This window comes from Phyllobates terribilis, unplaced genomic scaffold (genome assembly GCF_046119375.1).
Source record: "Phyllobates terribilis strain yellow unplaced genomic scaffold, ASM4611937v1 Scaffold_1__5_contigs__length_1240528914, whole genome shotgun sequence".
In the NCBI taxonomy this organism is placed as follows: domain Eukaryota; kingdom Metazoa; phylum Chordata; class Amphibia; order Anura; family Dendrobatidae; genus Phyllobates; species Phyllobates terribilis.
In genome coordinates, this window is record NW_027362761.1 from 759,763,604 (window position 1) to 759,779,492 (window position 15,889).

At 40.6% G+C, this 15,889-nt stretch overlaps 1 protein-coding gene across 2 annotated transcripts in view; it reads right to left on the reverse strand.

Annotated features, from left to right (window-relative positions):
- The window catches only part of LOC141149867 (GRAM domain-containing protein 2B-like), a 94,073-nt gene that overhangs the window by 30,601 nt on the left and 47,583 nt on the right, over positions 1 to 15,889 (reverse strand). For both annotated transcript variants that reach the window (XM_073636926.1, XM_073636927.1), the window contains exons 2-4: positions 4,099 to 4,239; positions 1,585 to 1,669; positions 1,360 to 1,429 (exon numbers count right to left, since the gene is read on the reverse strand). In XM_073636926.1, the coding sequence (XP_073493027.1) occupies positions 1,360 to 1,429; positions 1,585 to 1,669; positions 4,099 to 4,239 (296 nt within the window). The remainder of the gene's footprint in view (positions 1 to 1,359; positions 1,430 to 1,584; positions 1,670 to 4,098; positions 4,240 to 15,889) is intronic.

The window sequence follows — 15,889 nt, forward strand, 5'->3', positions numbered from 1 at the left end:
AATATCTTTGAATATATGTCTCTAGTCTGCCTAGCTTATATAGTTAGCCTTTGGTTTGAGACCCACATATCTGTCCCTGCTTTGCTGATAATAATATTTTCCTGCTTAATTTTAAATATATATGTGTGTGAGTACAAAATAATTTTAATGAATTTAATAATAAAAATATGCCTTTTTACTTTCAATTGTGTCGTGTCTCCAGTTAATCCCTGTTTTTGGCCTTAAGGGATTATGTGTGTTATTATATGAATTGTTTGGAGTGACTATATTCATTTTGTGACAGATGTTGGTGATGCACATTTTTGTTGGAAATGTTTCAGTAAAACTTGTATTTTATTCGGTGAAATTCCTGGTGTTTGTTCACATATCAGTCCAGTGGGAGGTCCTATTTGGTTATTGACAGTCTTCCCTGTAAGATGGCATGCAGCGATAACTGTCAATCAGTGAGTGGGACTGGACTCAAGTGTGTACAACCACCAGGGATTTCAGTGAATAAAATGCAAGTTATCTGAACAAACCTGCCATTCTGCTCAGCTTCTTCTCTATTCCATGCTATCTGTCGGACGGCATGTAGAAAGTGACAGATCCCCTTTAAATATGGCTAGATGCCTTTCTTTCAGACCTTCATCACTTGGGGGAATGCACTGTTAAATGGAATCTGTCACCAGGTTTTTGTTACATAATCTGAGAGCAGCATAATATTGGTGCAGAGATTTTGATTTTAGCAGTGCCACTTACTGGTCTACTTGGTGCAGTTTTATTAAATCCCTGTTTTCTCTGCTACAGATCAACCAGATCTCTGAATGCTGAGCTCTTTATAACCCCGCTCACATCACTGATTGACGCTTTCTGTGTACAGTGTATACTGGCAGAAAGCTGCTAATCAGTGGTGGGGGAGGAGGGGTTACACAGAATAGGAGGACTACATGGTACAAGGCAATCAGTCCTCTAGTGATAATCTCCTACTGATAAAACATTGATTTTATTGAAACTACATGCAGCCCAGTAATGATACATCGCTGGAATCAGGTTTTCTGCCCCTACAATCTGAGAGCAGAATACATAACCAAAATCTGTTGGCAGACGCTCTTCAAACCCCGTTAGAGCACAGCAATCCAATATGCTATGCACACTGCCATTTTAATGGTAGTCAGTTTAGAATATGGGGTCAGATTTTTAGTCATAAAATAAATCTGAGCAAATAGTTAAACAGTCTTAATTTTGGAAGTCAGTGATGGTATACAATTATGGATATTCCCATATCTGTAACCAATTAAAACACCTTTCAACAACATCCATTTTAGCATGTGAACAAGGTAAAGAAGCAAGTATTGAAAAAAAAAGGTATGTAAAACTTACTATCTATTAACTCTTCATCTTCAGGAACTTCCCGAAATAGCTTGTGGAATGAGAGATTATGCTTTGGTAGCTGTAATTTTCAAAGTAAATATAATGAAAGAATTAAAAATCTTATGGAAAACATTTGAAAAAGGGGAAAGTGAAAAAATAGCTAAACAAATTCAATATTTATAAGAGTGAAAAATATAGAATTGTTTTCTTAAATTTTCCAATTTATATCCTTACATTGCTTGTGATAGAACGGCGCCTGTCTGCTGAAGGATCATTCTCGGTTATCCTCAGAGATGAAGTATGGTCGTAAGTTCTGGACCTACAAAGAAAATGGATGCCATTGTATACAATGTGAAATAAAAGGTAGACAGATCACTGAAGTGAGGGACTTTACACTTCTCGCCTTGTATAATTAGGAAATGCACAAATAATATCGGTAATTTTTGCTTCTTTTGTCACGTCAGATTACAAATATCAGGGTCTCTGAGACCTCATGCAAATGTCTGTATTTGGATTCATTCTACACCCTCTGACCTGGAAGCAGTCCTCTGGTTTTTAAGTTGTGTTTTTTGTTGTACTAGTTTTCATTAGAGGTGAGAGATCGCAGAGGCCAGAATTGTGGCCATAACTGGCACTAATTGACAATAAAGCAGTCAATCAGAGCGTGTTTAAGGGCATTTTAAACAGACCAATGATTGGTAATGTGATACTTCGGTCCCCATGTACTTTGTATATTGTCAGCAGTACATCCCCCTTTACAAGAGGAGATATTCTGCTGACAACAATGATTTTTAGATCCGCTTATAGATCCAATCAGCCAGCAAACTGTTGCTCTACTCATTTGTCTGTTGATCACTGTCATGTTTACAAGGGCCAATAATCAGGAATAAGCATTAAGATTTTCGGCCTGAGTAAAGTGGCCTTTATAATGTTATTTAGTTGTAAGCAGAGTCATATATGTGCATTAACTGTAGATATTGATTGGTAAAGATTATTGTTATATGTAAAATCGACCATGCACTTTTAGATAGCTGTCATCAGCAGTCATGTCAGCCGCCTCTCCTGTACCCAAAAGCGCTAGATCGGTTGGCTGCTCGTGTTTTCTATGAGAAAGCCGTCGTCAGAGAAGTCTAGTGACAGCTTATCTCAGGGAGAAAAAACAGCCGATGATCAGAAGTCCTTTTCATAAATAAATAGCACACATGGAAATAAGAAATTTTGTAATTTATTTTATGAGAGAAATCTACTTTTTTTCTCCACCAGGAATGATCATTCATTCTCAAAATTTTCAACTCACGGGTAAAATCTGTATTCAATGAAGACATATTTTACCATTACTAAGATATGAGATGACAGTTGGTGCTGATAAGATTCTATGAAGAATGACGAGAAGAGGAGGATGGAGAAGCTAGAGGCAGAGCTCCTACCTCATCCTGTCGACATTATCAGTAGTAGCTGCCATCTCCTATCTCAGTAATGTGAAAGTATGTCTTCACTGAATACGGGTTTTACCTAAAAATTGAGAATAAATGATACTCCAGAAGGAAGCGGATTTCTCTGACAAGATATATTAGAAAGTTGCTTATTTTCATGTGTACTGTTTATGATTTATGAAATAAAGAGTAACCGTTGTTTTTAATTTTCAAGTGACTGCATCTGCTAAAAATGTGTTTTATTGGCCACAAAAGATAAAGAAAGCTTGCAGATTTATCTTGTACCTTCCGCAATACTCTTCTTTTTATCAGCCATTGTACAGGTGGAAAAGGTCCAGTACACAATAAAATCAATCATAAAGTTTGTTTTGCCCCTATCGTGCCAAGAATTTGCATTGTTAAATATTGTAACTAGGGTGACATTGGGATAAATTCTGTGCCGAATGGCAAATTGAATACGGAGCCGAACCACATTAGGTCTTTGTGCCTGCAAACAAGTTCCATTGTGATATCTATAGGCACACCTTTGCATCAAACCACCTGTTCTTTTTCTGTCACCCCTAGGGTATGTTCACATGACGTTTTTGTCAGGCAGTCAAAAACTAAGCATTTTTAAAGCGAAAAACACTTCAGGAAATGCTTACCTTTTTTAAACGTGAGCGTTTTTGTTAATGTTTCCTAACGTGTTTAGTGAGTGTTTTCTGTAATTTTTTCTTCTTCATCATATTCAGAGGTAATTTTCAGATGATTTTTAAAGCAATGAATAAAATGCTAGCATTTTTTTTAAACTGAAAAATCTCACAAAATGCTCACAAAAGACGCACAGTCTTCTTTTGGGCATTTTTTTCACCTTCCCATTGACATATATTGTAAATTATGGAGGGGCTTCATAGCAGAAAACGTCTGAAGAATGGACATCAGGTTTGCAAAATGCCAAGCAGTAGTGAAGTGGTTAAAAGATGCTCAAAAGCCTGAACGTATAACCGCAAAGCCATTTTTCAACAAAAATTAATAGGAAGAGTTTTCAAGTACTTTCTAAGGACTTTTTTTTTTTAGCCATTCTTTGGCACAAACCCTTCAAAAAAGGAATTGTAGTTGGTGAAATAAGTGTCCTAGGAATATATTTGGGAACACTTTCACAATGTGTGCTGCTATTCACCTTTAACTCCAGGCTTGACTGACTGTACAGCAGTCTGTAGTCTGAAACGCCAACTACTGGTGAACGTAAATTGCAGGCAATTCAGCAGGATGGTTGATATCATATTTTACTTGATCAGTATAAAATTCCTTTCTTATTATTTGTAAATGCTCACACCTGGTCAAACCTCCAACTCTCTCAGCTTTCTCACCAACATCCCCTAGGAGAGGTTCATCAAGACTGAAGGACTTAATCTCTGCAAGTCGTTTTTTGCTCTTCTTTACCTTCACAGTGCCCACTGAAGAATCTGGAGAAATACTAAACAGAAAATGAAGAAATTAAAGCAAAAACATAGTAAGAAAGATTTCAAGTATACTTGATTGCCTCAACATTGAAATTTCAACACCCAAAAAGGAAAAGTCGTGGAATTATGGAAATCACAGGATAGATAGACATGTTAATGATACGTAACCGTACCACTGGTTCCATGACCTCATTGATAGAATGCCAAGGCGTGTAAGTGGCGCTCATACTTGATACTGAATAAATCAAGATGCTTTGAAGATATCCTGTTTTCATAATTTGCATGTCAAGAACATGGCTATCCATTTTGCAATTTCTATAATTCCACAACTTTTCTCTCTTGGTGCTTCAATTTTAATGTTGAAGAAAAAAAAATGTGTGTGGCTGTTAGTAATAATATTTTTTATTTCTATAGCACCAACATATTCTGCATCACTTTACATATTAGAGGGGACTTGTACAGGCACTAAAGACTTTACAGAATAACACAACTCAGATACCAAGAGGAATGAGGACCCTGTTCACAAGCTTACAATCTGAGGAAATAGGGGGGGACACAAAAGGTAAAATGTGCTTGTATTGTATGGTCCAGCCATCAATGTAATAAATAGGGTATTCACATAACGCTGTATGAACTGGTCACCAGCCAGTATGTGTACAGTACAGACACAAAGGGCTATGGAGGGTGTGTAAACAGATAATATGAGGGTCCTGATTTTGAAGAAAATTTTGCATTGGCATAATGGGGATAGTTAGACAAGTGAGGTAAGGTAATAGGCCAGTCTAAAGAAATGCGTTTTTAGGCCATGCTTAAAACTGTGGGTATTGGGAATTAATCGAATTGTCCAGGGTAGTACATTCCAGAGAATTGGCGCAGCACACGAGAAGTCTTGGAGACGGGAGTGGGAGGTTAGGATTATTGGATGTTAGTTTTAGGTCATTAGCAGATCACAGTGCGCGGATAGGGTGGTAGACTGAGATGAGGGAGGATATATATGGTGCTGAAGCGTAGAGCGCTTTGTGGGTGAAAGTGATAAGTTTATATTGAACTCTGTAGCGGATCGGCAACAAGTGCAACGACTGGCACAGGGTAGAGGCATCGGTGTAACGGTTGGAAAGGAGTAGGATTCTGGCTGCTGCATTCAGGATGGATTAGAGAGGGGAGAGTTTAGCAAGGAGACTGATTAGTAGAGAGTTGCAATAGTGCAGACGAGAATGAAGAAGAGCAACAGATTTTTGCAGAATCAAAGGAAAGAAAAGGCCGCATTCTAGAGATGTTTTTGAGGTGTAGGTGACATGAGTGAGCGAGTGATTAGATATGGGGAGTGAAGGAAAAATCTGAGTGAAATATGACTCCAAGACAGTGGGCATGTTGTTGGGGAGTAATGGTGGAACCACACAAGGAAATGGCAATATCGGGCATAGGTAGGTTAATGGAGGGGGAAACACAAGGAGTTTAGTTTTTGACAGATTCAGTTTTAGATAGAGGGAGGACATAGTGCTAGGCTGCATGGCCACTATGCGTTTTTCAAGCGTTTTTGCCACGCAATTTCTGCAGCGAAAACGCTTAAAAAACGCTTGGTAATATGTGCCCCATGGTCCCGAATGATAATCCGCTTGTGCTGTGCACATGCTGCGGAAATTTCTGCTGCGGATTATCATTGCAGCATGTCCATTAATTTTGTGGACACGCAGCGTAATTTCCGCGAATTGACTTGCATTGAAACGATTGATATCCGCATCCCTACATGTGCACATGCGGATATGAACCGATTCAATGTGCGGATGGTACCCAGGTCTGGAGAAGATGAGACTCTCATCCAGACCTGGGTACCATAAGTACCTGTAAAAAATAGAATTTAAAATAAAAAATAAAGATTATACTTACCTTCCGATGGCCCCCGGCCTCCTCAGCGATGCGTGCGGTGTGTTGGGAGGATCGTGGTGGTGTGAGGACCTGATATGACGTCATTTAGTCATGTGACAGGTCACGCGACCTGTCACATGACTCAATGACGTCATGGCAGGTCCTTTTACACAACCGCGAGCCGCCCAACACACCGGACGGAGCGGAGAAGGAGACCGGGGGCCATCGGAAGGCAAGTATAATCTTTATTTTTTATTTTTTACCATTTTTATTTTTTTTTTTTAAACTATTTCTTGGTCACACTATATAAATCCATGCCGGTTGCATGAATTTATATAGTGTGACCAAGTTGTCAAGCACTTTTCCAAGTGATGCTAAAATCGCTTGGAAAAGCGCTTGATAACCCGCATGCAGAAATGCATGCAAAAACTCTTGACAAATGCTTCTACCTGGCGGGAAAAACGCATGTAAAATCCGCATGCGTTTTTCCTGCCAGGGAGAAGCGGAAAAAATATGCAACATTTCTGCATCGTGGGCACATTGTCTTTCCACTGTCTCTAAGGCTATCACTGGCATTTTGTAGCAAAGCAGGGGTGATGTCAGGAGACGATGTGTATAATGGGGTGTCATCAGCATACAGATGGTACTGAAAACCGAATCTCCTGATTGTTAGTTCAATAGAGTCAGTGTAAAAGGAGATGAGGGGGCCTAGGACTGAGCCCTGAGGAACCCGACAGTAAGGGGAAGAGAAGCAAGCAAAAGACACAGTGAAGGAGCGGTCAGAGAGGTAGGAGGAAAGACAGTGGTATCTTTGAGGCCGATAGAACACAGCACAGTAAGGAGGAGATGGTCAGAGATGGTGATCCACAGTGTCAAATGCAGCAGAAAGATCCAGGAGACTCAGCAGGGAGTATTGACCATTAGATTTAGCTGTTAGTAGATCATTAGAGACTTTAGTGAGGGCAATTTCAGGAAAATGATAAGCCCCCCCGTCTCACATAGCGAGATCGCTGCTGTGTCACGGTTTTGGTGACGCAACAGCGACCTCACCAGCGATGTCGCTATGTGTGACACTTTGCAGCGATCAGGCCCCTGCTGTGAGGTCGCTGATCGCTGCAAAATGTCAGGGACCATTTTTTGGTCTTTGCCCTCCCGATGGTCAGCACATATGGGTGTGTGTGACCAGCGGGAGCAGCGATCAGGCTGGTAACCATGATAAACAGCGGGTTACTAGGTGCACATGCGCACTTAGTAACCCGCTGTTTATCATGGTTACCACTCTGCTACGGTGAGCGGTAACCTCCCGCTCACCATAGCAGAGTGGTAACCATGATAAACAGCGGGTTACTAGGTGCGCGTGTGCCCCTAATAACCCGCTGTTTATCATGGTTACCAGCCTGCTCCTGCTTCAGCAGGCTGGTAACCAGGAGCAGGACATCGTGGAAAGATTCTTTCCACGATGTCGCTACTCCCCTGATCGCTGGTGAGCCTGCCTGTTTGACAGCTCACCAGCGACCACATAGCGACGCAGCAACAATCCCTGACAGGTCGTATCGTTGTCGGGATCGCTGTAGCATCGCTAAGTGTGACGGGGCCTTAAGGAACGGAAATCAGATTGCAAAGGGTCAAGAAGAGAGCGATATCGGATTAGAATGGAGTGCGTTCCAGGAGTTTAGAGATGAAGGGAAGATTAGAGACCGGTCTGTAGTTAGCAGTGCAGTTCTGGTCGAGGGATGGGGGTTTTTTAGTAATGGGTGTATGCTGGCGTGTTTAAATGAGGAGGAAAAGATATCAGATGAGAGAGAGAGTAAATATTTTAGTTAGGTATGTGATGACAGCCGGGGAAAGGGGCTGAAGAAGATTGTGAGGGAATAGGGTCACTGGTGCAGGTAGTAGGGTAAGAAGATGAAGGAGCCTAGTCACGCCTTCCGTGACCGGTCCAAAGACAGAAAGTGAGCTAGATGCTATGGGGAAGGGAGGACCATGCCTGGTATTAGGGGATTGGGAGAAAATTTCCTATCAGATATAGTCAATTTTGTCTTTGAAATAATTGGCCAGATCATCAGCGCTGAGGTCAGAGATTGAGGAGAGAATGAAAAGTGTCAAGAGCTTGTCCATTGTGTGTGTATATGTATTATATATATATATATATATATATATATATATATATATATATATATATATATATATATATATATATATTATACACACACACACACATGATCTCTTCATACCTAACAGACAGGACATTCAGTGTCTCCCACTAACGCACCACCTCCTCATCTCGCCTCCTATCTGTTGGTGTCCCCCAAGGTTTAGTCCTAGGACCCCTCCTCTTCTCCATCTACACCTTTTGGCTTGGGACAGCTCATAGAGTCTCAAGGCTTTCAGTATCACCTCTATGCTGATGACACACAGATCTACCTCTCCGGACCCGACATCTCCTCCCTACTAACCAAAATCCCACAATGTCTGTCCGCTATTTCATCCTTCTCTGCTAGATTTCTAAAACTTAACTTGGACAAAACAGAATTCATCATCTTTCCGCCATCTCATTCATCCTCCCCACCCGACCTATCTATCAACGTCAATGGCTGTCCACTCTCCCCAGTCCCTCAAGCTCGCTGCCTTGGGGTAACCCTGGAATCTGATCTCTCCTTCAAACCACATATCCAAGCCCATTCCAGGTCCTGCGGACTCCAACTCAAAAATATCTCCCGGATCCGCACATTCCTCAACCACGAATCTGCAAAAACACTAGTGCATGCCCTCATCATCTCCCGCCTCGACTACTGCAACCTCGGTCTCTGTGGCCTCCCTTCCAACACTCTTGCACCCCTCCAATCTATCCTAAACTCAGCTGTCCAACTAATCCACCTGTCCCCCCGCTATTCCCCGGCCTCTCCACTTTGTCAATCCCTTCACTGGCTCCTCAATGCCCAGAGACTCCAGTTCAAAACCTTAACCATGGCATACAAAGCCATCCACAACCTCTCTCCTCTATACATCTGTGACCTAGTCTCCCGATACATACCTGCACGCAACCTCCGATCCTCACAAGATCTCCTGCTCTACTCCCCTCTTATCTACTCTTCCCTCAATCGCATACAAGATTTCTCCCGTACATCCCCCCTACTCTGGACACTCTACCCCAACATATCAGACTTTCGACTACCGTGGAAACCTTCAAAAAGGAACCTGAAGACCCACCTCTTCCGACAAGCGTGCAACCTGCAGTAACCCTCGCTCCAGCTCCACGACCAGCCCTGCCCTCACCTACTGTATCCTTCCTTGTAGACTGTGAACTCTCGCGGGCAGGGTCCTCGCTCCTCCTGTACCAGTCGCCGTCACGCTTTGTTCAAGATTATTGTAATTGTTCTTGTATGTATACCCCTTTTTCACATGTAAAGCACCATGGAATAAATGGCGCTATAATAATAATATATGTGTATATATGTATATACAGTGGGGGAAATAAGTATTTGATCCCTTGCTGTTTTGCTAAGTTTGCCCACTGACAAAGACATGAACAGTCTATAATTTTAAGGGTAGGTTAAAATTAACATTGAAAGATAGAATATCCCCCCAAAAAAAAAAAAAAAATCAAAGAAAATCAGATAGTATAAATTAGATACATTTTTTTGCATTTTGCTGTGAGAAATAAGTATTTGATCCTCTACAAACCATTATGAGTTCTGGCTCCTACAGACCAGTTAGACGCTCCTAATCAACTCGTTACCTGCATTAAAGACAACTGTCTTACATAGTCACATGTATAAAAGACTCCTGTCCAGAGACTCAATTAATCAGTCAGACCTCTACAACATGGGCAAGACCAAAGAGCTTTGTAAGGATGTCAGGGGCAAGATCATAGACTTGCACAAAGCTGGAATGGGCTACAAAACCATAAGTAAGTTGCTGGGTGAGAAGGAGACAACTGTTGGTGCAATAGTAAGAAAATGGAAGAAATACAAAATGACTGTCAGTCGACATCGATCTGGGGCACCATGCAAAATCTCACCTCGTGGGGTATCCTTGATCATGAGGAAGGTGAGAGATCAGCCTAAAACTACACGGGGGGAACTTGGTAATGATCTCAAGGCAGCTGGGACACAAGTCACCAAGAAAACCATTGGTAACACATTACAACTTAAAGGTTTAAAATCCTGCAGTGACCGCAAGGTCCCCCTGCTCAAGAAGGCACATGTGCAGGCCCGTCTGAAGTTTGCCAATGAACACCTGGATGATTTTGTGAGTTATTGGGAGAAGGTGCTGTTGTCAGATGAGACAAAAATTTAGCTCTTTGGCATTAACTCAACTCGCCGTGTTTGGAGGAAGAAAAAGGATGAGTACAACCCTAAGAACATTGTCCCAACGGTGAAGCATGGTGGGGGAAACATATTTTGGGGGTGCTTTTCTGCAAAGAGGACATGACGACTGCACCATACTGAAGGTAAGATGGATGAGGTCATGTATCACGAGATTTTGGCCAACAACCTCCTTCCCTCAGTAAGAGCATTGAAGATGGGTCGTGGCTGGGTCTTCCATCAAGATGACCCAAAACATACTGCCAAGGCAACAAAGGAGTGGCTCAAAAAGAAGCACAGTAAGGTCATGGAGTGGCCTAGCCAGTCTCCAGACCTTAATCCCATAGAAAACTTATGGAGGGAGCTGAAGCTCCGAGTTGCCAAGAAATCTCTAAATCATTAAGATTTTGAGGCTGTTATCTGCAAAGAGGAGTGGACCAAAATTCCTCCTGACATGTGCGCAAACCTCATCATCAACTGCAAAAATTGTCTGACTGCCAACAAGGGTTTTGCCACCAAGTATTAAGTGTTGTTTGCCAGAGGGATCAAATACTTATTTCTCACTGCAAAATGCAAAAATAATTATGTAATCTATATGTGATTTTCTTGATATTCTATCTCTCAATGTTAAAATTAACCTACCCTTAAAATTATAGACTGTTCATGTCTTTGTCAGTGGGCAAACTTACAAAAACAGCAAGGGATCAAATAATTATTTCTGTGTGTGTGTGTGTGTGTGTGTGTGTGTGTGTGTGTGTGTGTGTGTGTGTGTGTGTGTGTGTGTGTGTGTGTGTGTGTGTGTGTGTGTGTGTATATGCATACATACTTAGAATACACCCAATCATATCAATCAATGGACAAATATAATAGCAAGTTTATTTATTATATCATTATAAGCGAAAAGAAATTATATTCTGATGAGCATCAAGCCCAGTAAAAGCTATTCCTGATACTGTGAAACTTCTTCGAGATGAGCATCTAAAATGGTCTTGAAAGGAGGTCTTCTCAAAGCGGTAATTACAGGGAACTATATTTACATGTGTCATCAATTAGAGATGAGCAAAATAATTTGAACTACCCTGTTATGGGGTCCAGTTTAATACTTTGTGGCAGATGGACTAAAACAGTTGTTATGTTGGCAACTCTCTGGGCACCACTGCCACCTAAAAAGTCCCTGCGACGACATGATGTACATTGTGGGAGCCTAGTAAGGGAATGTGCACACACGTTGTTTTTTCTGCACATTTTCTGCACGAAACCTGATGATAGCTGTTTCCTGCCAGAGAAAAGTTGTGTAAAAAAAGCGCTGCGTATTTTTGACCACCCATTACTTCCTATGGGTGAAAAACGCAGCAAAATATGCCGCAAATAAGAGCGTTTCTGCTGAAAAAAATGCTGAAAGAAGTGACATGTCACTTCTTTCAGCACATCGCTGAAAATACGCAGCAAACAAAAAAGCAACATGTGGGAACAGTGAATTCTGGTTTTTCATACACTTTGCTGGTACCGCCAGACACAGCTGAAAATCTACATAAAAATCTGCTGCAAATACGCAGCAAAACACAACATGTGTGCACTTACCCTAAGAAGCACAAGTGCCCAGGATGCCGGGCAAAGGATTGCCAATGCAGAAATGAACACTGCCCAGGTCCAGTAGGCACGGACGGAGGAGCTGGACGCCGGACCAGGGTAGTTAGAATCGCTTTTGCTTCTCAAAAAAATAAAACACAAAAAAGTAAAGACCCTACATCACTTAATCAATAGTACTGACACTCTTATTCCTTCCACGTGCCGTTTCCTGTAGGTTTGAGAGTCAGCAAGTATCAGGCTTCAGTAGTAAAGATTTTACAACATGTATTTGAAAAGTGTGAATCCAAAATTGTTCCCATTACCAGATGGGGTGTATTTTATTGGGAATCAATTTTTGTATCCATAACAATCATACTCTCTCCTGAGGATTTTATTGGGTAACAATGTCACTCTCTATGTGGAGTACATGGGGCTTATGATACTGGTCTAATATTGATAATATTTCATAATCTGACGTGCTTCATATACAGAATTGGCTTTGGTGTCATTTGTGTAAAACAGTCTATGATGTGTGACAATAATTAAGCTGCATACTGTTCGACTGTGAGGGCAGGTACTATGATAGGAGCTGCATGTTGTGTAGTAATATACATATTATAAAGATCACTTGAGTTCAATGCAACTATTTATGTGACATTCCAATGTCCTTATGAAAAATGGCATATATTATATGATATAACCAATCACTTGAATGGGACAGTGAAAAAAAAATGGTCATCAGCACTGCCACACTAAATAACATGGGTCAGTGTGCTATCCGATAAAAAAAAAATCAGATAACACTTCTCCGATTTATTCGGTGGTATGAGACAGCCCTAAGGCTGGGGTCAGAGGCATATGAAAAATTGTCAGATTTTCATCCAGAAAACTCAGTTTTCACCTGCATAATCATCCGAATCAAAAAAGTAAAAAAGTTGCAATACGGCATCTCAGACAAAGATAAAAACATTATACTTTATGGATTCTCATCTTTAATAAAATTACTATAAAAAATGTGTGGGTTATATAAAAAAGGGATTTGGTACTGTGCTAGCCAGTTAAAAAAAAGATTGCTCTTCGTGGGAAAAAAAAACAAGATAATCTTGAAGTTATGATACCTTTTAATGGCTAACAATAATAAAATAAATGCTATAAATGATATTACAAGGCAAGCTTTCGAGACAACTTGGGTCTCTTCATCAGGCATATTATGGCATGGTATATGAAGAAACACAAATATATGCACACAAAGAAAAAAAAGAGAGAAAGCAGATGCATGGCATAATAAATTGACATTTAAATAAACAAAAACTGAGCTCAGAGAGGGAATCCTTAAGTGGATTAGATTTGTGGTGTGAACGTTTTATGGTCCCAATATCCATGTAGGATCATAGGCCTGGTGCCCTCACTGTCTCTGGAGCAGATTCCTCAGATTTTGTAGTGACACATAAATCCTCCTGACAGATTTATTCCTGTGTGGAGGGTGTCAAAGACCCTACCAGTTTGCATTCCCAAACTCGTCTGTGTTTTTGTGATTTAAAGTTGCCTTTTAATATGACAACTTTCATATTGTTGATGTGTCCTGGACCACAGAAATGTTTGGCCACCAGTACATGTTTTTTTTATCCGCAATCGTGTGGCGATGAGACCTCATCCTTGCTCTCAGTTCCTGTCCTGTTTCTCCCACATAGAGACCCCCAATAGGACATATAGTTCACAGAATTAAGTACACCACATTGGAAGAGGAACATGTGAATGTCCTAGGAATCTTATAATCCTGCTGTGTTTTGGGAATCTGTATCCTGTCTTTGGTCTCTACATGGGTGCAGGTTTTGCAGCTCTACAGTTGCTGTGCTACAGGCAACCTCCAAATTTAATAAACATCATGATCCGAAGTTCAATGCTCTCAGATACACCAAGAGGAACTTTTCCTTGCAATGTGAAGAGCTGCAAAACCTGCACCCATGTAGAGACCAAATACAGGATACAGATTCCCAACACACAGCTCTGTGGTCCAGGACACAACATCAACAATATGAAAGTGGTCATATTAAAAGGCAACTTTAAATCACAAAAACACAGATGAGTTTGGGAATGCAAACTGGTTAGGGTCTTTGACACCCTCCACACAGGAATAAATCTGTCAGGAGGATTTATGTGTCACTACAAAATCTGAGGAATCTGCTCCAGAGACAGTGAGGGCACCAGGCCTATGATCTTACATGGATATTGGGACCATAAAACTTTCATACCACTAATCTAATCCACTTAAGGATTCCCTCTCTGAGATCAGTTTGTTTATTTAAATGTCAATTTATTATGCCATGCATCTGCTTTTATTTTTTTTCCTTTGTGTGCATATATTTGTGTTACTTCATATATCATGTTATACCATGCCTGATGAAGAGACCCAAGTTGTCTCGAAAGCTTGCCTTGTAACATCATTTATTTTATTTTTGTTAGCCATTAAAAAGGTATCATAACTGCAAGATTATCTTGTTTTTCCAACTGAGGGTAATATAAAACACATGCGACTACCTCCTTACAATTTACAATTTCGGACCCCTAAAAGGTCTTAATCATAGGAATACTGAATTTGAAATTCCAAACAATATACAGTATACTATTTCACCACCCTGTAAACACATCATACCTTTATGATCTCACCCCTTCATAAATAAACAATAATTACTTACCATTAATGTTGAGCGAGTATGTTCGGTTAACCCTTTCGCCGAGTATACTCGGCCGAGCACAGAGTATTTGTAGAATGCTCGGGCTTTAAGTTTTCGTAGCTCTGTGAACATGATTTGCAACTGTTTGACAGATTTAATACATGTGAGGAATGCCTGTTTTTCCAGTATTCCTCACATGTATTAAATCTGTCAAACAGTTGCAAATCATGTTCACGGAGCGACGAAAACTTAAAGCCCAAGCACGCTATAAATACTCGGTGCTCGGCCGAGCATACTCGGCGAAAGGGTTAACCGAACATACTCGCTCATCACTACTTACCATACGTAATTACTTACCATACTTATTTTACATCCGTGTGCCATCCGTTTATATACATGCACAGTTTAAAATGTACATGATCAAATACAGTTTCTTCAGTTACTAATGGCAATGTATCTATAAAAATCGGATGCAACATGGATGTCCCATATGGGATCAGATTTTTTTTTTTATGCACCTATAGACTTGTATAGGAGAGTCTCATCCATTTCACAGACAAGGAGAGTGCATGCTGCCATTTTTTTCACTTGGACACTTGGTCTGTTTGATAAAACATCATCTGAACTGATTTGCATTGGCGAGTGTGATGTCTGATTTTTACTCAGACAGCACAAGATCATATTATATGGGCAGCATGGTGGCTCAGTGGTTACAAAGGTTGTCCTTTGTGGGATTTGAACCCAGGACCACAGCGCTGCAAGGCTGCAGTGTTATACATTGCAGCACGGTGGCTCAGTGGTTAAATGAGTAAAATAAATAAATACGTTCATACGATTGAAATAGCCTTTACTGTCCTTTTAAACTGTGTAACTAACAATTGTCCAATTTTCATTGAGAAACAATGGACGATTTTACATCCGTTTTTATACATCTGTAGTTATTAAAATTTACAAGACCAAATACAGTTTGCAATGTATCTCTAAAAGTCAAATGCTATGCGGTGGATGTGATGTTTTTTGCGCTCCCATAGACTTGAATGGTTGAGTCTCAGCCAAAATACAGAAGACACTAAGTTCATGCTGAGATTTTTTTCACAAGGCCATTTGGATGGTTTTTGGGAGCAGTTTTGAGAGGATGGGGTCTCTGCTGTACATATTGCTGTCTCAGGTTCTTACCAATAATAATGAGTGCTAGTTGTACATTTGTAAAGTCTCGCTTGAACAGTCCAATTGAATAATATTGGTCC